This window comes from Buceros rhinoceros, unplaced genomic scaffold (genome assembly GCF_000710305.1).
Source record: "Buceros rhinoceros silvestris isolate BGI_N320 unplaced genomic scaffold, ASM71030v1 scaffold16408, whole genome shotgun sequence".
NCBI lineage: Eukaryota > Metazoa > Chordata > Aves > Bucerotiformes > Bucerotidae > Buceros > Buceros rhinoceros.
This window is the reverse complement of record NW_010426526.1, coordinates 4,510-26,900: the sequence shown is the minus strand read 5'-3', so window position 1 is coordinate 26,900 and position 22,391 is coordinate 4,510. Positions and strand designations below refer to the sequence as shown.

Here is a 22,391-nt window from a genome sequence, read left to right as displayed (position 1 = left end):
GTCACAGCCCCAGACATGGGCTCTGCTGCACTTGCACATGCAAAGATTTTGGACTGTTTGCTGCCACTGTTGAGTCTGATGTGCTGTCCTGCTGCTGCTTATGTGGATGAGCCCAACCTGAGCAAGAGTTTCTTGTCTCACTATGAACATGATCATGAGGATGCTCTTGGCTCTTCAGAAGATACAAGGCTACATGTTTTCACACTGGACTATGACTATGTGCAAATCCCCTATGAAGTGACTCTTTGGATCCTCCTTGCCTCTCTGGCAAAAATAGGTAAGTAGAAAATGACATCTTGGGTCCTCCTACCTCAGGAAGAAGTTAAAAATGTACCATGTAACCAAGTATTTTCCGTGCATTTTGTAGCTGCGATTGTTTTTACAGCTTCTGTCCTCAAAAGAACAGGTGTGTTCATTACCAATGCCAATGACAAAATTGCACTTCCAAATGCTTCCAGCTTACTCAAGTGTATATATACGTATATGTGTATATGTATGATACGTGTATGTGTATATATATATATATGACCTCTAACCCTCATGTCTCTGGGGTTGTCTGTGCTAGTGAGTAGCAATGGAGCTCCCCTGCACAGTGCTGTCCATCCCCTTTTCTAGTCTTTACACATCACGAGATACCAGATATGACAACCTGCCATAGCAGGTTACACCAGACTGAGACTTCAAGCATATTGAATTTGGAGGAGAAAAGTGGGAAGAATTCTTCCATTGTGCAAATAATAGGAAAGATTTCTCTATGAGTCTTTGTTTTACATGTTTGCTGTTCAAAATTGCTCAGGAAGAAATACCAGAGGAGAGGGACTGCAGGTCTTAAGGTAGGTCATTGGAAATGGAGGATAAGTGCCTTTTGAACAGATACCAATACATCTAGCTTCTATTAGAGCTCCATGTAGGTACCTGAATGAAGAAAGACACCTCATGGAGAAGGAGGGGCTGCTATTAACATAGCAGAAAATGGCTCACCATGTGTCTTACATGTTTGGATGGCTGGGTTCAAATTGTTTTGACCATTCAGAATTAATGCAGTGTTATCAAATAAATGAAGAAGATGGTAGTAATGTGAAGAGCTGCACACGTGATATCCCTGTCCTCCATCTTCCTAAACTAGTTTACTGAAACTTCCTAATTCCAGACTAACTAAAAAGTTAGTCTGAACCATCTGGTTACCCAGGAAAGAAGATTTCCAAATTGTTAAAAATTTGCAGTATTTTATTCAGGTATTATCTTCTTTCTGGATTTCAAGATATCAGAGCGGGAAACATTTCAGAGATCTTGAAAGGCAAAACAATCCAATTATTCTGTAAAACTGACAGAGGACTTGAACGTGATTTTTTTTTTTTAATTAAAAAAGGAGATGAGTAGAGTTATGACCTTAACATATTTTTTGGTAAAAACAAATAGTCTCCAAAATTATTTCAAATTTCATTAAAATGTTTTTATCTTCCTTTTCTTTTGAACACTTCTAATTTGAGGGTCACAGAAACACAGTCATGGCCTTAGCTTCTAGAGATATGCGAAGAAGGTTCGCTTAGCTTCAGGCATGCAGACACAGCCATTGGATTTACAGGTTTCTTCGTCTGCCTCATACTCATTATTGTAAATTCTGAAAACTCCCTCACATTTCGAGTAGACGCACCTCTCATTCTCAATATGATTATGCAGCTCCTGGTATAGTGACTAGATGAGCCATTGCTAGACATTATCTTAGTATTAGTATAGCTCTTTGTGTCAAATGGGAAGAATTAAATGAATACACTTGCAGTAACAGTACATCAGAGTGGGCAGGAGGAGATTCACACACACCACATTTGTATGGTAAGTGAAGCCCTTTCTCTGTAAAACAGCTGGGCTACATCTCTGCCTGTAAACTAACAAGCACCCTGTCAGGAAGCTGTGTGTGACTGACCATACTATATCACTGTTCCCATGCTCCTTCTCAGCTCTGGCCCGTGTCAACAAGTGTTCTTCCAGGCAGTGCCCGAGGCAGACTGTGGCCAAGGGTATGTTCCCACAAGCAGTTTGGATGTGACTACTTCTTGCTGGGGTAGGGAAGACAATTTGTCTGTATGGGTGCAAGCTAATCCTTTCTGCTTGGAAATGTCTTAGGCCTGCTTAATTTGCGAGAGTAGAACTCAGCCTTGATTCTAGCAAGTAAAAAATAAAAACCCTTGGGACGCACTATTTTCTCAGATATTTGATGGCTGCTGGTAGTTCTTTCAGTTTGCTGAAATCGCTGGTTTTGTTTCAGTAAACTAAATCATAAGGTTCTTTACAAAGTGTTGTTTACCTTAGAAGGAATGGCAGTTTTCCCAGAAAAGCAAGGTTAATCAGCTTGTACAAAGACTTACGCTACTCTGGTTTGATTCCTGCTCCTTTGGATGTGTTGTTGTTCATGAGTACTGACTCTCTCTGTCTGTGGATCACCTGGATGATCCATCCAATGCTTCAGGAGAATGCTGGAAGTTGAGGCAGCTGAGCAGACAGGGGTATCTGAGCTGCCCCTTGCTTTCTTGGACTTTTTCAGGTTCCTGGTCAGCCCAAATCCAGTAGGAGCTCTGCAGCCAGGGATCCTCCTTGGCACTGGGAGGAGCTGCCTTTGAACTTGCAGCCGGGGACAGTGGTCTCTTTGAAAACCTCTGCCTCAGAGGTTTGGCAGTAGTGGTTGGGCAGCAAGGACTCAAATAATATTTTCTTTCCAAATTGTGAAAAGGCACTCCACAATTTGGAAAGAAAATTCCTAGAAGTGGAGCTTAGCCTCAGGCAAACATGCTCAGAAATCAAGATCTGGGGAGTGGGAAGAGGAAAGATTCATGGCCAAGCTCTTCCCCTGCTTTAGCGATACAAGTCTCAGAATTTCTAATGTTGAAAGGAATAGTACTGACTGTTTTTACATTCATAATTCTAAGAGCAAAACCTTAGATGAAGTATTCAAAGGCAGGCAAAACTGTCTGACATCATTGCCTTACATCTGTCTGACATCATTGAATAATACCCTAACTTTTTATTCAAGGTTTCCATCTCTATCACCAATTACCAAGACTTATGCCCGAAAGCTGCATCCTGATTGCCATTGGGGCACTAGTAGGAGCAATCATCTTTGCTTCTGACCACAAATCTCCACCGGTGATGAACACAAGTATTTACTTCTTGTATCTCCTTCCACCCATCATTCTGGAGGAGGGTTATTTCATGCCAACTCGCCCATTTTTTGAAAACTTTGGGTCCATCCTCTGGTGGTCTGTGCTGGGAGCTCTACTAAACTCATTCGGGATTGGCCTCTCCCTCTATGCAGTCTGCCAGATTGAAGCCTTTGGCCTGACTGACCTGAACCTGCTGCAGAACCTGCTCTTTGGCAGCATGATTTCAGCTGTGGATCCTGTGGCAGCTCTGGTAGTTTTTGAAGAAGCCTCTGTTAATGAGCAGCTTTACATGATGATCTTTGGAGAGTCATTGCTAAATGATGGCATAACTGTGGTGAGTTTCTTTCCACTCCTTGTCTTCCCCTCTTTGGATTCTTGTGTCTTGTAGGGTTATTGGGCACAGGACAAGGGCAGCTCTAAGGAGATCCTGGATACATTATTTATTTTATGGATACTCCATTACATACAAGTAATTTTAATGTCTGTAAAGGTTATGTCTTATGTTACCTCCTTCAAAAACATACTGTTTTAGAGCTGCTGGAGGAGGGAAGCATATACATACACATTAGACATCACATCTTGCTCTCGCATTCACTGAAGTGAATGGATAAGCTACAGCTGATTTTGCTGGTAGAGTAGAATCAAGCATGTTCTCAACATTGTGCAAACAAATAAATAGCAAGTTGTACTGCTTAAAGACTGAAGGCAGCAGGGGTAGCAATACAGGAGACCCTGTCTGTTCACATGCCTTAAGGAGCCCTCTGGAAAAAAAAAAAAAAGCTAGATGTGGGAGGCCTCACTAATTCCTCCAGCTGCTTCTAGGAAGTTCCCCAGAGACCTTAGACAGAAATTCCAAAAGGCACTATTAACTGCACAAGTCTACTTCTATCAGTAAAAAATCCTACATCTGACAAATGTTCACCTTTCTTGTCTGTCTTATCTCAAGCATCCGTAAACAATGCTTCTGGAATAAGAGAGATTTTGTTTGTCATTTTGTTTTTTTTTTAATAGGAAAAGATTGTTTTTACAGAGCTCCTTTTGCTAATATATTTTCCCTTTTTTCATTAGTTCTACTAAAACTTGGAGCAACCTGAAGTTCTGTCTATAAATCACAATTGGCAAAAACCCTTAGAAAACACGTGTTTTTCAAGGAAGAACTTTCAAGCAGGAAATAAACCAACAGGACTGATCATGTGCTGCAAGTTAACTGCCGGTTAAGGAGTAGTGTTAGATAAGATCTCTACAGAATTTAAAACACAGGAATCTAAAACACATAAAAACTATTCAGATATTGGTATACATGAGGTACTGCACAAGCTGGACTTGTAAAATCTGTACAGAGTTCGTTGCTGAAAGGCTTCATGGGAGAAATGCAGTGTATGAGTAATACTAAAAGGAGAAATAATGAAGTAGTTTCTCGCAGCCACAACCTAAGATCATAAATCCTTCCTCTTGGTGAATGAGAGATGTAGGGCTGATGTAGAACTATGGGACAAATGTTACTTGACGTGCAAACTGCTTATATGATGTGGTTGTAACAAAAAAAAAAAATCCCCAATGCATCTATCACTTCTACTCGTCTTTTTGGTCTCTTCAAGTGGTGCCTTCAGGTGCAGACCTCAAAAAGTAATACTTCTTCCTCATTCTGGAAGAGTTTGTTTCATCATTATTTTTTTTTTTTTTTTTGACTGGCTCTCACCTTCCCTTTGTTCCCAGCTGTTATTTATGATGTTGGTCCAACTCATGAAGGTATTTACCCAAGTTTTCAGTCAGGATCCTGTAACAGCATACATGTGTAGTGACACAAATCCTTTTAAAACAGTAGTGTTTAGGCATTTCTAAGCAGCACTATGTGTGTTAGCAAAAGACATGAAAAGGCTATTTGAGGGGAGTGTTGGATGCATCTCTGTGAGTCCCCTTTGCCCCACGCACCCTCATCTTTGGGGATCTTCTCAGAATAGCTCTGTTGCAGCTTGTCAGCTCCTCCATCATCCACCTCTCATCTGTTTTCTGGGCATTCAAGTTTTCAGAATCTCTACCTGGCTTCATGTTTGAGAAGACCAAAGTATTTGTCACCTGGATGGAGCCCAATAGGTGGCTTTCTTCTTTCTGATACCCCACTTGCTTTTTCAAAGGCTTTAAAACTGTTTATCTCAGGTGTCTTATCTTACCATTTCCTCCACATTTCTCTATTAACAGTTTCGTTTGAGTTAACGCTATGTGTTTAAAAAGATAATATCACCAAGATATATTAAGCATACATTTTTTAATTATTGTTTAAATACAAGTACCCCCTGATTCTCTCCAGCATGCTTATCAACTCAAACAACTATTTTTCCCCAGCTGGAAAAACTGGTATGAATTTTGCTGAACTTGTGTATTACATCTGAGGCAACAATAGTTCCCTCTCCCATATTTAGTTCAATATCCTGGTATAAAAAATTTGCAATATAACTGAACTGTGGAATTAGAGTGATGATTTAGGAGTTATATCTTTGACTTAAGGGACTGGGACAAAATTGGATAATTTACCATTTTTACCCATTTGTACCTTTTCCCATTCTCCTCAGTAGGGCCATGTCTGCATATGAAACAAGAAGGCTCCAGGTTCTGTTAATTGTTTCTTTTCCCAGTTATTTCTGAGCAGACTGTTAGCATCAGAATAGTGGAGACAGCAACAGGACCGATGCTAGCATTTATCACACTTTAGCAGAGTTTCAATGCCCCGTTCAAAACAATGGTGTTGGTAAATCCAGCACAGATTTCATTCAAACCTTAACAGAGACGGAGGACCCTGTTTTGCGATGGTGTTTCAGGCATCTGAAGCTCTGCTTCTGCAGACACACAGACTCTTTCTGCCTCGACAGGAGCTAAGCACTTGCATGCATCAGGAAATGGAATATTTCCCCAACTACTTTGTATCTGAGGCTTGATTTTAGAAACACTAAGAACACCTATGCATCATTCTGTACTCAAAATAAAGTGGCAGGGACTATTTTCTCTAATAGTGCTATCTCTGTATGCAGTAGCAGAGCAGGTAAAAAAAATCTGCTGCATGATGGAAACTGAAGTAAAGTTAATTTCTTTATTTAAGGGGATTTGAATTTGCCTCTCTAATGTTGCTGCAGAAGGCTTTGACCACTCGGATGTATGGATGCTAGGAAGGAGGATGGAGGTATTTTCTGCTTCTGCTGTGGAAGTTGACCCACTGTGTTTAGAGTAAAATTAAATGCATGTGGTCAGAGTTACAAGGGTGGGAAGAAAGAGTTAGAAAGGCTGCCTGTGTTGGTGGTTAAGGCAGTCACTTGAAAACCTTTTTTCTAATGCTTCTGATGTCAATGGTATGTGCAATGTTTGTATCATATAGATAGCCAGAGCAGAGAACAGTCCCCAGGGAGATCCCCTGTTGGCAACAGTGGCGTGCTTTCTCTTCCTCTCCCTGGTTCTAAGAGCCACCCAGTGGTACACCAATACACAGTAATGTCCCCTTCAAAAAACCCAAAGCATGACATTCTCGGAATTGTTAAATGAGGCCTATCAGCCCATCCCTTCTTTTGGAGTGAAAAAAAGGCATCCTAATCTGATTCAGGCTCTTCAACCATGTAAAGAATTATAGTAGACGTGTACATGTGTCACTTAGGAACATGGTTTAGTGGGACTTGGCAGTGTTAGGTCTATGGTTAGACTCCATGATTTAAAGTTCTTTTCCAGTCTAAATGATTCTATGAAGCAGGAAAACAGACTTTGTAATTAAAATCATAGGCAAGTACACTCAGGTTTACTTACTGTGGAGACATGAACCCTCTTTTTCTTACCTGCACTGAAGAGCCTGATTTTATACATGATTATTAGGAAAAAGCAGCTGTGGATATTTTCTCCCGTGAAACATTTTATTGTGCTTCGTCTGTTCCCCAGAGATATTAGCAATATTCTTCCGGAGAACAGGGTGTGTGACAGCTCAAGGTCATATGTTCCCAGCAGCAATTTATGATTAGATAGTAGCTGGGGAATAATTATTATCCTAATGAGCTTGACTCTCCTACCTGCAAATATCTGCTTTAATCTTCTTAATAGCCTTTTGGAATTATCTATATGAAGAAGAAAGACCAAAGAAAACCAGATAAAGCAAATTTTTTTGTCCATTTTGCATTTTCGAACTAATGCTTTGGTGCCACAGCTTTGGAGAGCTGGTGTCTTTAGATGTTCCCCAAATTCTCTTGAAAACTGAAAGGTGACTTTCATGTGTTACACATTCCCTGTAAACAGATCTGACAGGACTTAATGTTAACTGACTGTCAGCAACCTTTAAGAGTCTTTTCTTACTACATCACTCATTACTGTGGAAACTTCCTATTCGTTTCCAAAAGAGGGATGAAAGTTGAAGATACTGAAGATTTTTCATCATGAATTTCTGCAGAAAAGAAATTATTGATAGTAGAAGAACTTATTTGCTCTAAATTAAATGAAATTATCTTTACAGATAAAATTATATAATGTTGAAAATTCAATCTCTCTTTTAATATGACATAGTTTTCTTTATATTTTTTGTCATTTCAAGCTTTCTAGTCAAGATATGTGTATGAAGAGTCTTTAGGTCATTTAGAAATGCCACAGCTTTTGGTTCCCACTTTGAGATCAACACAGAGTTCCTGGGAAAGAAGTTAAGTGGCATCAAACCCAAAATGTGAGAATAGAGAGGCTGGAGTTTATCTAGCTAGAGACACTATGAAACCGAGGCTACCATTTTCCCTTCCCTTCCCTTCCCTTCCCTTCCCTTCCCTTCCCTTCCCTTCCCTTCCCTTCCCTTCCCTTCCCTTCCCTTCCCTTCCCTTCCCTTCCCTTCCCTTCCCTTCCCTTCCCTTCCCTTCCCTTCCCTTCCCTTCCCTTCCCTTCCCTTCCCTTCCCTTCCCTTCCCTTCCCTTCCCTTCCCTTAGCCTCCCTTACAAACCGCTGCCCCCCCCTTCCCTTCCCTTCCCTTCCCTTCCCTTCCCTTCCCTCTCCTGCTTCCTTTCCCATTCCCAGTGATGTTTCATGGTTTTTACATCAAGTACTATTGAAAAACATTTAACATTCCAGAGTCCATCTAATAAAGGGTGTCCAGTCTACTGATCACACAGACAACCTAAATGGGATTAAATCAAAATGTTATTCTTAGTGACTGTCCTGCCCCATCCTGAGTCAGGAAGAGAATGTGGAGGGGAGAGCCTGGAATTGGTAAGGTACCGAGCTGGGCTTTCAACATCTGCTACAAAGACCAATAATTAAATCTACCTTCAGAAAACAAAAAAGCATAAGCATTTTCAGTTACTTTAATTGCAAGAATTTTACTCTTACTACATAACCATCTACCTTTTTTTTTTTTTTCCAGAACTCTTTAGAGACCCTTAATTCAGGTACTTGCTAAGAATCAGCTGAGATTTCAACTTTTACTTTGTTGAGCTCTCTAAAGCAATTTCAGCACACACAATCCCCTTCATGAAAGGAGTAAGCCTGCCAGGTTCAGAAAGACACCTGACTGCCATCTCCTTGTTTTCACACATAGGTTTTATATAACATCTTCATCGCCTTCACCCAGATGCACAGGTATGAAGAAATCGAATCCATTGATGTCTTTGCTGGCTTCGCTCGCTTCTTTGTGGTGGGGCTGGGTGGAGTGTTGTTTGGCATCGTCTTTGGATTTGTTTCAGCATTCATGACTCGATTCACCCGCAACGTTTCTGCTATTGAACCCCTCCTGGTCTTCATGTTCAGCTACCTGTCATACTTGTCCGCTGAAACCCTTTACATCTCAGGCATTTTGGCGTGAGTATCTCTTACGGCTTTTTCGATTCCTCTTGAAGGAAGTGGCATTGTTTTAAGGAGGAAGTTTGCTTGACGTTGGTACAATACAGGCATTTTCAGTCTGGCCTAGAGGTCTGCAGTGGACAGCTTCTAAGGGATCTTTAAAATGCAGTGGTAGGTGGGAAAAGCAAACCCACAGTCAGTGTAGGCATAGATGTACTACTGAGGACTGCATATCTGCTCTGAATATTTTTGGGTTTTTGCCAGTGAGAAGAAGTTCTGCAAGCTGTGGGTAAAAACACTAGTGCTGCCACCATCTGGCTGCTACCTCTGATAAGATCAGCAGAATGAGAGAATGATTTGGTAATAGATCAGTGTATCTCTCTCTATTTCCAAGCATCATCACCATGAGATTACAAGAGAGGTGAAAAGTAATGAGTATGGAAAACATAATAAAGAATGATGGAATTGTCGTTGTTGTGCACAGCTGTCAACATCAGCTCTAACACAACTTACTGGAATTATATTACATATGAACAGCATCACTAGTACTGAAGCTGAGCAAAACCAGACAATCAAGCTCCTCAAGTACATATGAATACATATACTCATGTATATGGATATTGACAATCATATTTTGATGTGATCAGGATAGCTTGATACTGCTGTAATGCTGGGGGCTGCTTAAAGTGCTGTGATGGCATGGGTGCCCACTGCAGAGGGAAAGCTGGCAGGTCTGTTGCCGCAGTAAATGCAGAGAGGGTGAGTATTGTGTAAAGGAAAGAGGATGGTGGCAGGAAAGGAGCCAGAAGAGAAATGAAGGAACAGGGATTAAAGTGAGAGACTTTAAAAGAAAACTGGTGGGAGGTGAATTTCAAAGACACCACACCAAACAGCCCCTCAGCAGGGTAAAATGGAACTTTAGTTAAGCAGGTTTAGACTTACAATGCAGTGAGCACTAATACCATGTGGAACCTTTCCTACCTGCACTGCCCAAAATGCTTTCCTGCCTATTCATTACACTAGACTACCTGGCTCTTTATATTTCTTTTGCATTTTATTTTCATTAGAGTACTGAAATTATTACTAATAAAAGAATGTTAATATAATTGGGATTTATTATTCTTACTGCTTCACTAAAGAAATTATTGCTTGTTTTAGGGATGGGAACTTACTGTCACCTTTCTGAATTATTGAGGAATTCATTCATTTTTCACTTGGATCATGAAAGTCTATTATGCACTTGTCTCTGAAAGTCAACAGTATTAAACATTAATGCCTAATGGCCTTGTCTTAGAGTGTCCTTGGACCCGCTAAATGTCTCATCTCCACCAGAATACCCTTGAGATTTCTTCAGTGGAAATTAAATGAGCAGGAACTAGATGAAGGGTTATTTAATGAACCATTCAGCATTCTCTGAATTCACAAGTTTGGAAAAATACCATCACAAGATGCCTCCAAAGACTAAAATAATATCAACAGAACTAGAAAGATGATGGAATATGTTACTAGCATAGCACTCAATCTATCTCTTACCTATGGCTATGGAAAATGAAGGGGGTAAGGAAACTCCCTTCAGCAGGGCTGCTCAAAGACTACTGCTCTGTGTGATTATTACAGGTGTCTGTGCTGGGTGGCTGCTGATGCGTCTGAAGCAGGATCTAGTCTTCACTAACAGCAAAGTGGTGCAAAATGATCCTTTCCTTCTTTAGGCACATTTCCCACACCCTGGATAACTAAAAGTGGGGAAGAACACCTCTGTAGGATAACTAATTTTCTCCCTGCTGTGCAGCAACGGGCTATTGTGGGTGGAGAGTGACTGAAGCTTACCCTGGCCCTGCTGATCTGCCAGCCAGATGGCAAGGAGCTGCTGGGAGCTTTGGCCCTGGCATAGGACTACCACCATGTTCTTTCACCACCACCTCAAAGGGGAAGATCACTAAGAGGCAGGTTATGTCCCTCTAACCTATCCAACCATAAGTAAAAAGCTGACCTGCCCTTTGTTTGAGACTCAAATATTTGGTGCTTGGTGGCTGTGTGTTACACATTCAGGATAAAACGGACTTTGAACGGGAACGTGATACCCTCACTTCCTTCTCAGGAAGGCTGCCTTGTTTGCTTCCTTTTGCCTGTATGGAAAATGATTTGTAAACCTAAATGAAGATGCTCTTCTATCTAATGAAACAGCTAATGTTACTGAAGAAATAAAATGCTTCTTGGTATTAAGAATGTGAGAGGCTAGGGATAGAGAGTAATAGAGTAATAGGGATAGAGGTAATGCGGCTGAGATTGTTCTTAAATGAAAAGAAAAGCAGGTTGCAGCTAATCTCTGATGTTTTGCCTGGTACAGGATGACAGCATGTGCAGTGACAATGAAAAAATATGTGGAAGAGAATGTTTCCCAGAATTCCTATACCACAATAAAATATTTCATGAAGATGCTAAGCAGCGTCAGCGAGACCCTGATTTTTGTGTTCATGGGAGTGTCTACAGTGGGGAAAAACCATGAGTGGAACTGGGCCTTCATTTGCTTCACTCTGCTTTTCTGCCTCGTTTGGCGGACACTGAGTAAGTCAGCTTTTGCAGGCAACCTTCTCTGCACCTCTGAGAGAAACCCTTTGGTGCAAAGTTATGTTAGAAAAGTCTGTCCAGGCTGGCATAACCGGTTTAATAACGAATTAACTAGGCTTATGTAACTGACAAGTTAATGTCACAAATCTACACACGGACAAAAAGAGGGGAAAAGCTCCAAACAATTCTGAACACTGGTCTTCAAGCATAGACTTTATGATTAGGTGAGAATGGAATATTTTAAGCAAAATTAAATTACCTGGAGTATGCCTATATAGATGCTTATATCATAGTCAACTACATGCTCTTGGCTAAGTGGGCTTCCTAATGATTTTATTGCACGCTGTAATTAACTTACAAATTAGATATTGTACATCACCACACTTCCAGTGCTACAACACTACAGGTCCTTGGTTATGAGTCCCGTGCTTTTTTCAGAAGCACTGAAAAAGAGGGAATGTGAAAACTAGTACTGATAGATAATTGAACAGTTTTTATACCACATCTAGGTCAACCACATGATGCTACTTCTCCTCATAAGTCAACTCTGGAATTTTAAACTGCTAGAAAAGTGTGTCTGAAATTACTTCATTTCTACACACAGTATCTCCCCGTTCCTGTAAGAGTCTCCTACTCCTTAATCTGCGAGACTGGGATTCCTCCAGAGTGGGCAGGGCATTTTATAGATGTTGTCACACAAGCTGTGGGACACAGTTTCTCATCTTCTTCTAATGCATGGGATGGGTTGAAAAAGGAAAAGAAACAAGAATGCTGGTGGTGTTCTGGAGGTGGTAGCAGTCCTGGCACTGACTTCTTGTATGAACTGCTCTTGTGACTGTTAGCCAATGTTGTGCAGTTGTGGAAGAAGAGAGTCAACGCATTGTCATTTTCTGCCTCATCAACTAGTACCATCCAGCCAAACACTCTAAATGACACAAAGGAATGACCTACGGGATCAGACCAAACTTCTAGTGGTGTCTTCAAGCAAACCTGCAGGAGATGATAATTAGGGAAGGCCTGTGAGCCTCGCCGCTTTCTGAGCTCTCTTCCTCAGCATCTATGGTCACTGTGTTATGCATGTGAGAGGGTACACTCCTTGCCTATGCTACATAGGGGTCCATTTTCAACCCACTACCCATGAATTACGCCACATTTTTTTTTTTATACTGGTTGTTCTACTGTGCATCAGGTTAAGTTACAACTGCTGCAGCAGAAAGCGATGCATTTACTCCTAGAGAGGTGATGAATTACGGAACACGCCCTACTCAGCCACTGTTATTTGTCACTTAAATTTAGTTAAAAATATGAATGAATGATGCTTTTGTAATGAAAGATGTTTTGGAGGTAGTACACGAGAGGGACGAAAATAGAATTATGCAGGAAACCTTATTTCTGATAATTTCAAGTTTCTGTGTGCCTGAATTAGCCATCTTAATAACATTCTTTTTAAAATTGCAGTAGATTTTTCAGAGTAATTTATATTTTTAAGGAAAATGATAAATCCAAATGTTCCATCATGTGGAGGAGATATTCTGAGCATTGAAATTTAGGCATCTATCTTTGCTCATTGAGTTAGTGAGTGTATTCCCCCCTACTTCATTTCTAATCTAAGAAGGACTCTCTGGAGCATCCTGTGGGTTAGAAATATCCACTGGGCACCTGCCACCACCACCTCCATCCTTCAGCCCTTGTCTGTGTTTCATTTACATATAGAGCACAGGCTTCAGCTCTGGGCACTGGCCCTGCATCATTTGCTGCAGTATTGAGGAGGAACAAGACCTGTTAAGTTATCAATCAGCTGTTTCCTGAAGGAGAAGGCAAAAAGGGGTAGTTGCTGGAGACTGATTGACTGACCTCTAGAGTGCTCTCTCCTGTTCTGGGCTCCCCAGTGTAGGAAGGACATGGAGGTTCTGGATTGAGTGCAGTAGAAGTCAACAACCTGGTCAGAGGTTGGAGAACTGGACATAAAAGGAGAATCTGAGAGTGCTGAAGCTAGGTATATGGCAAAGGACAGACCTTATTACTTTCTACAAGTACCTGATCAGAGGAGAAAGAGAAGATGGAGCCAGACACAACTCAGAGGTGCACAGCAATAGGGCGAGAGGCAATAGACACAAGCTGGAACATAGGAAATTCTGGTTAGTCAATAAGAATCTATTTCTTAACGTGAGGGTGATTCAATGTTTTAACAGTAGCCCAGCTCTCCATTATTAAAGGCATTCAAGACTTGACTGGAGCTTCAAGCAATATATTAGCTCTACTTTCAGTAGGGACTCAGACTAGCTGACCTCCAAAGGTCCTCTAAAGCCTGCAGTACTCCCAAGTCTAACATTTGGGACCAGCTGTGTTGGCATCAAACATCTGAGATGAAGGTGCTATTTCTTAAATCTCTCAGGTGCCTTTCTGACCTCAGTCAATAAGGAAACCAGAGCAGGAAGAAGATGTTGGCTTGATTCTCAAAGCCCGTACACATTTCAGGACCTTTGACTTTTCTGCCTCGGAGCCCTGGAGGCATTTAACCAGAGGAAAGGGGAAACCTGTGAAAGTTCAAGTATGTGCACCAGAACAGCTCTGCTCTACTGGGATGACAGAAGTGCTCAGTAGTAGAGGCAATATGATTCTTTTGGATTGACAGCAAAAAGAAAGAAGTGAAATACTTTCTTGCTAATTGTTGACCAAGTGTGGCCTCTAAGTTTTTAAAGGCTTACTTTTGGAGTCTGTATAGGAATATCCCTCTAATCAAGACAGAAAAAGTGCTCTCCTGATACAAAAGCTATTTTGCTGCCTCATGTCTATCCTTCTCTCAAACACCAAGGGGAGTGCAAGAGCTTTCCAGAGGAAGGTCAAAATATTTTGTGCTAAATTTGTTTGTGAAAATGATTATATCATTTTCTCTGAAGCTTGAATAAAGTAAAGAATGCTGGCCCGAGGTTGATACCTCACATACACAGATTCAGTCTGAGTAGCTGATGCCTGGCGTAGTTATGAGAATCCAAAAAATATCTTATATAAAGTGGTATCCAGCAACCTATATAAAAGAATACTGCTACTGAGCTCACCTATAATAACCCACTGAGTTTATCAGTGACAACTGTTTAAAATAACACCAGTAATTATCAGCATTTGTCAGCTTTTTCTTCAGTAATTTAACAGTTTCCACACAAACCATAAGCATTTCTTACGGTGTATGAGGAAGATTAAAAGTAAATCAAGTAAATTGCTAAATGTACTCTATAAAGCTGCAGTCCTTACACAGCCACAGGCTGTCTATTAATATTAACATTTATTAAAAGCAAAATGAAATTTGAGAAATAAACAGCGAATTAGAAATACAATAAGAGAGAGGATTAAAAATTAAAATGCTATTACTCTACCTTTCAGTGAACCTGTCCACAGGAATTGTTGGTAAAGCACTGTTCAAACACTTTGGGCAGATATTGTGCAGAAACATTGCAAGGAAAGGTACAGAAAAATTCTCATCCAGTGTTTTATCTTGTCTCCAAAACACTTCAGAGAAGAATTGTGCAACATAAATATAGAAAATAAATCTTTTCCCCAATTTCATTTATAAACTACATATATGCATTTAAATCCTGAAGGAGTTAGGAACCATGGTCTTTCTAGGACATTTCACACAAACCAGATTCAGCAGTTGGTCAAAGAGAAGCTACAAGAACCCAAAACTGAAAAGAAAGGTCTGCCTGAGACCAGGTATTGTTTTGCTTTAAACATTTTCCTTTTCTCCTTGATTAATAAGAGTTGTGTTTTTTTCCCTTCCTAGGTGTGTTTGCTCTCTTCTATATCAGTAACAAGTTCCGAACATATCCCTTCACCTTCAAAGACCAACTCATTATTTCCTACAGTGGCCTTCGAGGAGCCAGCAGCTTCTCTCTGGCATTCTTGCTTCCGGGGAATCTCTTCCCAAGAAAAAACCTGTTCATTACTGCTACTCTTGTAGTTATATATTTCACTGTGTTCATCCAAGTAAGTGTTTTTCTTAGTGGATTGCTTTCATCTAATAGAGGTGACTGAAAGCTTCGTAGTGAAGATCGCATTGATTTTACTCCTAAACTAGGACAAGCTATTGTATTTTACAATACGATTTTACAATTTAACACTGCACTCTGTAACTATCCTTTCAGGGCTTTTTAGGTGTTATTAAATAACTTTTGCAGGAAGTCTATATTGAAAACCCATGTCTTCAACAGTATTCAGGGAAAAGGGCACTTCGTGTCCACTTCACATGTGCTTCTTACTGCTTCCAAATTAAGAAGCATTTTAACTTTGACACTTCAGCACAGAAATATATCTCAAACTGAACAGAAAACAATATATAAAGGATTTTGAACTTTTTACTTCTATTTTCATTCATCTCGAAGGACAAATGAGAACATTTTGAAACCCTTTGTAAAAGAATGTTAACAAAAATTAAGGTGGATAATTTGGATTTGTAAGAATAGGCATCTACTTCAGATGTTTGGGTTATTCCACTTGGCGTACATTGTTGTACCTGGAAGAACTGGATCTTCTGGAGGTCTTGCATGCCATGTGCTGTATTTTCCCATATCAACATCTCTGATACTCCTGGGTGCCAGTGAGGCACTATGCACTTGTGGTGAGGCACTTACATTCCAACAGAATGTTTCAGAAAAAACACCTTGTTTCTATTTCCCCTTTTTAAATGCTGTGCTGTAGCAGTGCCATGAAGAATTGAGAACAGCTAAAAATGGTTTCTGAGAGAAATAAAACCTGACATATTTATTTCTGAAAATGTTGAAGTAAGAAGTTTCAAGATAGTAAGAACATGACAAAGATAACGTTTTGTTTCAAGTGAGTGCTGTTTTGAAGAAGGTTGGCAATGAGTCAGTTACCTTACATAGTTAAAACATGACGATAATGACAATCTCACTTAAAAAAAAAACCCTTGTGCATAATTTTTTTAAACTTTTTGAGTTTTAATCCTCTTCTGTAGCTCTCTATACAAGTAATAAATCATTCTTGTGTCTCAGTCACAGCTTTCCTAATTGATGAAAATTAAATCTTTTCATTTCTTTCTGTTTTTTTCTAAAAGACAATTAACGTCTCAACTCATTGTTCCAAATGCAGGGAATCACAATTGGACCATTGGTCAGATATCTAGATGTTAAAAAGACCAACAAAAAGGAGTCTATCAATGAAGAAATCCATGTGCGAGTAAGTTTTTTGTAGCAGTTGCTGGTGTCCTAAAAAGGGTGTTCCAAAAGTCCAGGACAGAGGGCAGCACTGGCATTTGGCCAGTGGCCATTTGGATTTGGCCACTGAATGCTTTTAACAACATTTGGAAGAAACCCTAGGCATATTTTTGTAAAATATGATAACTCATTTATAGTTATAGTGACTATCATATTATAATATTGTACCACAAGCGTCATGGTGTAGCAGGGCCCTTACTTCTCATACTTGTGAGGATGGGAGGACAGAAATATCAAAGTAGCATTTAAAAAATACAATCGTCATCCTTCCCAGCTAGATTTGTCAGATACCATTGTTGCCATCTTCTGATTGGTTCTAGACACACTGACACCTTGAAAATCTTTAATTAAGTTTTATTGAGTGAGTTGAACCATTAGTCTGCAAATTTAGTTTCAACATATTCTGGGTAACAATCTTCTGCTCTCTCAAAGTTTTGCTTTAGCTCTCATATTGCCATTGTATAAAATAACAGAAAGCTGCTCAAACTGACTTAACAACACCGTACAGAATACATGTACATGCTTTCATTTGCACAATAGGGAGTATATTTAAAATTAATGGAAACACTGTGCCTTAAAATCAGGCATATGCAGAGACATTAGTAAAATTAGGCCATCTCAACTGATTTGAATTTGAAGTGCATTTCAACTATTTCAACATTTACACTTAACCTTAGAAGAATTTATGCTTAAAAGCACTATTTACAACAATATGTATGTAAGCATTGGCCATTTTCCTGCCTGTTTCTGTAATGCTAGAAACACACACAAGATGACTGAAAATCCTGGTGGTTAGCAGGGACGAATTTACCAGTCCTATGACAATTTGCAAAATCCTCAGGGGACTTGTCAGTCAAGGAAAAGGTTAAGGTGTGGGAAACCTGTCCCTGTGCCCCTCTCAGGGAGGTCACACATGCAGAAGGGAAATTTGGTTGACAGAACCAAGAATTTAGTTTTAATCTCAGTAGGCAAGAGGACCAGGCAGTTTGGGTGCTCAGTATCATCTTCCATCGGACATAGTGTTCACTTGGGCCTACGTGTTGCTGGGTGATGGTGAGACGCTAGCAGACTGGCAGGCTTGTCACCTCCATCAAAATATTGCCACTGCAGCTGAGTATAGGAGCTTCCACAGTGAAATCTTTGCCTTGATTTTTAGAGAAATATAGATGCTCTCAGACTACCACCCTCCAATTAAAAAATATCAAAATCCTGTCAACGATTGCATATTTGTGGTGACACTATTTTCTCATAATGGCCACTTAAATTTTCTCCACTTTTGTTTCTCTAGTTGATGGATCACTTGAAGGCTGGTATTGAAGACATATGTGGACATTGGAGTCATTATCAGCTGAGAGATAAGTACGCAACTCTTATTGCAGCCTACTATAATAAAATAATATATCTATCATGTAAAATACAATAGGTAAATAGAATCGGAAATCAATCTTGTGCCTCTTAAAGCTAAAATAACATGAAAATATTGGGGATGCGTGCAATATCTGTTTTCTAAAAGTGGACTCCTGAGTAACTGCTATCTCTTGGGAGTGCAGTCCTCGTATATTGCCTGCTAAATTGCTTCTGCACAAACAGAAAGTAAGCCTTCTGAAAGAAAAACATAACACGGGAACTCATGCTGCAGATATCAGCTTGTGCACATAGCTTTGGCGTAAATCTTAGATCTATGGCAGAGATCCTTTAGATCTGTGTTTAGAACAGAAACTGCATCAGGTGTCAGTGCTTCTACTGAGTTTTGGTATAAGCCTCCACAGCAAGGATTATCCCTTGCTGGTGAATACAGATTCAATAATAATTAGTCCCTTGTCCTTACAGGTCTTTCTATTCAGTAATATTTAAAATAAGACTACTGAAGGTAATGGTCAAATTTATATATCCAGTAGCATAAACAGATACTTTCAAGTTGATCTTCACTTAAAAATGCAGAACCTGTGTTGTGTCATCTGTAAGCAGGATGAGGTGTTTTTGTGAAGTTTCGTGGCTATTCCAGGCACTGCCAAGAAGAGACAGAAGATTCTGAGCTGCTGTTTCCTTTATCTTTCCCCTAAGGGAGCCCTGTAATCATGTTGGCATCACCACAGCATGTGAAGGAAAGTGTGGGGAGAGATTAATCCTCCTTTTTCGCAAACATTGTATTATGATGCCATGGGCTAAAAGTTATTCATTAGGATATACCTAGACTTCTGTCCTCTATCTCACCTCTCAACAGTAATCCAGCTCGGAGTCTGCTCGGACATGTGGCAACACCTCTCAGAACTGGGTTTCTTCCCATGGAAATCAGAAATTAAGAGTGGGAAGAAGGCATCTGGTTTGCACCCAGTTCTTGTTGCAACAGAGATAATGATGTATTTAGGGCACATAGCTCGACTAATACGCTAAAATATCCTCTTAGCTCTCACAGTCCAGAGATAGCTGTAGGGCATCCATCAGGACCACACCAACGACTGTGCAGTCAACAAGCTAAAAAAAAAAAAATCCCTCTTGGAACAGTAATTCCTTTTAAATAGCTGCATTTCCACACACCTGTGAGAAAACGTTATCCCCTTGTCTCACATCTCCCCAACAGCCATGAAAAGACAAATTCGCCCAATCTAGCCACAAATGTAGTTTCAGTTCAGGGGCAGATTAAAAAACCACACTGTACATGAAGAAATTTACTGTGATTGTATTAAAAGGTATTCCCTAGACTTTTCTATGCAACTTTAAAGATATTTAGCGTATGTACATCAGAATTAATTACCTAAATGATGACACTCCAGGAGGCTTTCTGTTTCATAGAAAAATACAAAGAGCTCTAATCTCAGTGGAAACATTTGTGTACCTGTCTCTGCTATTAATGTATACAAAACTAGCCTTTGTTAAAAAAACATGTACAAACTCTGTAGTGCGTTACCTTGCTGTGGTAAACTGTTCCTTTGAAAGAAACATACAAGAAAATCTGCTATTGTTCTGCTAAATGTTTCCCTGAAAGCACATACCTGTTCCACACCCACATTCACATTCAAATTATGCCACACATTAGCGATATTTTACAATGTGTGGCGGGGAAGCGCATAGTATTTTGTGGTCCATTCAATGTCTCCGTTATTCAGAACACAAAGAAATGTATTTCCTCTGCTCTTAATTGTCAGGATTCAGAATTTTCAGCAACATAATGAGCCCAAACTACTGTATCTGCTGGGCCATTTAGTCTCATTGGTGGATGGATGAATAGGCTGGGATTACTGTAAGAGCAGCTGCTGCTGTTATGCCTTACTAGAACACAACATTTGTACAAAAGGATGGAGACTGGCCATATTCTTTTCTGACAAATTTGGCGGTGTTATATGCAAACACACACCCAGCCCTCTTTTTTGCTCTGATTGCAGCTTGTTTCTTTCTTTTGTCTGGTGTTCTTTGCAATCAATGTGGACCAGCAGACCATGCCAAATGTCCCCCTAAAGGTCTCTGCTCACCAGGCCTTCAGGAGTCCTCAGGTGCCTCCAGTTTGGCTTCAGTTTCCTCCACTGTGTGCATTTGAATCATCAGCATGTACCATAGAAGTACAAAGACATTTCCTTTTTTTTACACTTTGATTTTAATATCTTTTTTGCAGATTTAAAAAGTTTGACAATAAGTATTTGAAGAAAATCTTAATTCGGGAACACGAGCCGAAATCCAGCATTGTGTCATTGTACAAAAAAATGGAGATAAAGCTGGCCATTGAGATGGCTGAGAGTGGCATGAAAATTTCAAAACCATCCACAGATTCCTTACAGTGAGTATTGGCCTCCTAACCCTTTGCAGAGTAAGGACAGGAATGGGACAAAAATAAGGAAATAGACAAGGGATTTTAATGACTTCAATAGAAATATAATTTCAAAAAGACAATTATGAAAAAGAAGCTGCTGGTTTGTGCTGACGATTTGGTGCTCATCATATTTGTATTTTGGCTCTGTTTGCAGAGCAAAAAATTAAAGCCAGTGACATTTTCTCTGTTTCTCTTCAATGATGGGCGGTTCTGAAGAGGAATCATGAGTCGAGTGCAGAAATGTCTCTGGCTACTTCATATCACAACAGTGGTTCAAGGTGGCCATACTCGTCACTTAGCTGACCAGAGAGTTTTGCTTATCACTGCTAGGTGCTTAGACCTGCAGGAGAGCTTTGAGCACAGGTCATGATTCCATTATCCCAATCACAATTTTTTCTGAGAGCAGATTTCCTTGTAGCATTTGCAATTTTTGCTACTTCAGTCTGCAGTCACTCAACCTGTCTTGCCATATTTTGGTACTTCAGTACGAAGTTTGTCCAGTTAAAAACTCAGAGCAGCCCTATGGAGAATGACTTTGGAGTAGTGGTGGATGAATAGCTAGCCATGAGCCAGCAACATGCACTTGCAGCCCAGAGGGCCAACTTTGTCCTGGGCTGCATCAAAAGAAACGTGGCCAGCAGGCTGAGGAAGGTGATTCTGCCACTCTGCTCTGGTGAGACCCCACTTGGACTACTGTGTCCAGCTCTGGAGCCCCCAGGACAGGAAAGGCATGGACTTGTTGGAGTGGGTGCAGATGAGGGCCACAAGAATGATCAGAGGGATGAAACACCTCTCCTATGAGGAAAGGCTGAGACAGCTGGGGTTGTTCAGCCTGGAGAAGAGAAGGTTCTGGGGAGACCTTATTGCGGCCTTTCAGTACTTACAAGAGGCTTAAGAATGATGGGGACAGATTTTTTAATACACCCTTGTAGCAATAAGACAAGAGGTGATGGTTTTAAACTAAAAGAAGGCAAATTCAGACTAGATATCAGGAAGAAATTTTTTACAGTGAGGGTGATGAAACACTGGCACAGGTTGTCCAGAGAGGTGGTAGATGCTTCATCCTTGGAAACATTTGAGTACATGTTGAATGGGGCTCTGAGCAACCTGACCTAGTGGAAGATATCCCTGCTCACTGCAGGGGAAGTCGGACTAGGTGACCTTTGAAAGTCCTTTCCAATCCAAACCATTTTGTGATTCTATGATTCTATAAAACTTTAATGCAACTTGACATCAGATAGACCAGGGGAGAAAAGTGGTGGGATCTCCAGAGTCATCACTGAGGAATCTGTTCTCTAGGAGTGAAGTCTGAACAAATCTTCACTCCGGCATACTTTAACTGCTGTGTATGTATTTATTCTCACCTTGCAACCTGCTGTGCAGAGTGCAGTATCGCTAACGGCACTTGCCCCCGCAAAATCTTTCATGGGCTCCCGCTGGCCACTGTTGGTGCTACTGCCTCCTCCTCCTGCTGCATACTTCAACCTCTCTCCATTTTGCAGCAGCCCCTGGCAGGGTCCTGCATATTTTCATTTTTGAATGATCATCTCAACCCATACCAGAAAGTCCAAGGACCTACTGGATGTTAAATTAAAATCTCTCTTGAAACTTTGACTTAATCATGTCAAGATTCATCTTTCTTGAAACTAATGTCAGCATGCAGCATTAAGACCTAGTCCTTTTCTTTCGAAATCATTCCTTGCTGAATAGATTATATTAAAAAAAGATTGCGTGTCTGTCAGGCTCTGCTGTATTCCCTTTACTGTTCTGAGCCAAGAGAAAATGTGCATGGTTGGTAGACAATATCTATGGCAATCAAACCACATTCCTCCTCTTTTCTTCAGG

At 40.3% G+C, this 22,391-nt stretch overlaps 1 protein-coding gene across 1 annotated transcript in view; it reads left to right on the top strand.

The window, feature by feature from the left end:
* Positions 1–4: 4 nt before the first annotated feature.
* Positions 5–22,391, top strand: part of SLC9A4 (solute carrier family 9, subfamily A (NHE4, cation proton antiporter 4), member 4) — a 26,537-nt gene continuing 4,150 nt past the window's right edge. The window contains exons 1-8 of the mRNA XM_010141551.1: positions 5–277; positions 3,029–3,492; positions 8,701–8,960; positions 11,290–11,507; positions 15,292–15,494; positions 16,617–16,703; positions 18,030–18,100; positions 20,352–20,513. Of these exons, the coding sequence (XP_010139853.1) occupies positions 16–277; positions 3,029–3,492; positions 8,701–8,960; positions 11,290–11,507; positions 15,292–15,494; positions 16,617–16,703; positions 18,030–18,100; positions 20,352–20,513 (1,727 nt within the window). The 5' untranslated portion in view covers positions 5–15. The remainder of the gene's footprint in view (positions 278–3,028; positions 3,493–8,700; positions 8,961–11,289; positions 11,508–15,291; positions 15,495–16,616; positions 16,704–18,029; positions 18,101–20,351; positions 20,514–22,391) is intronic.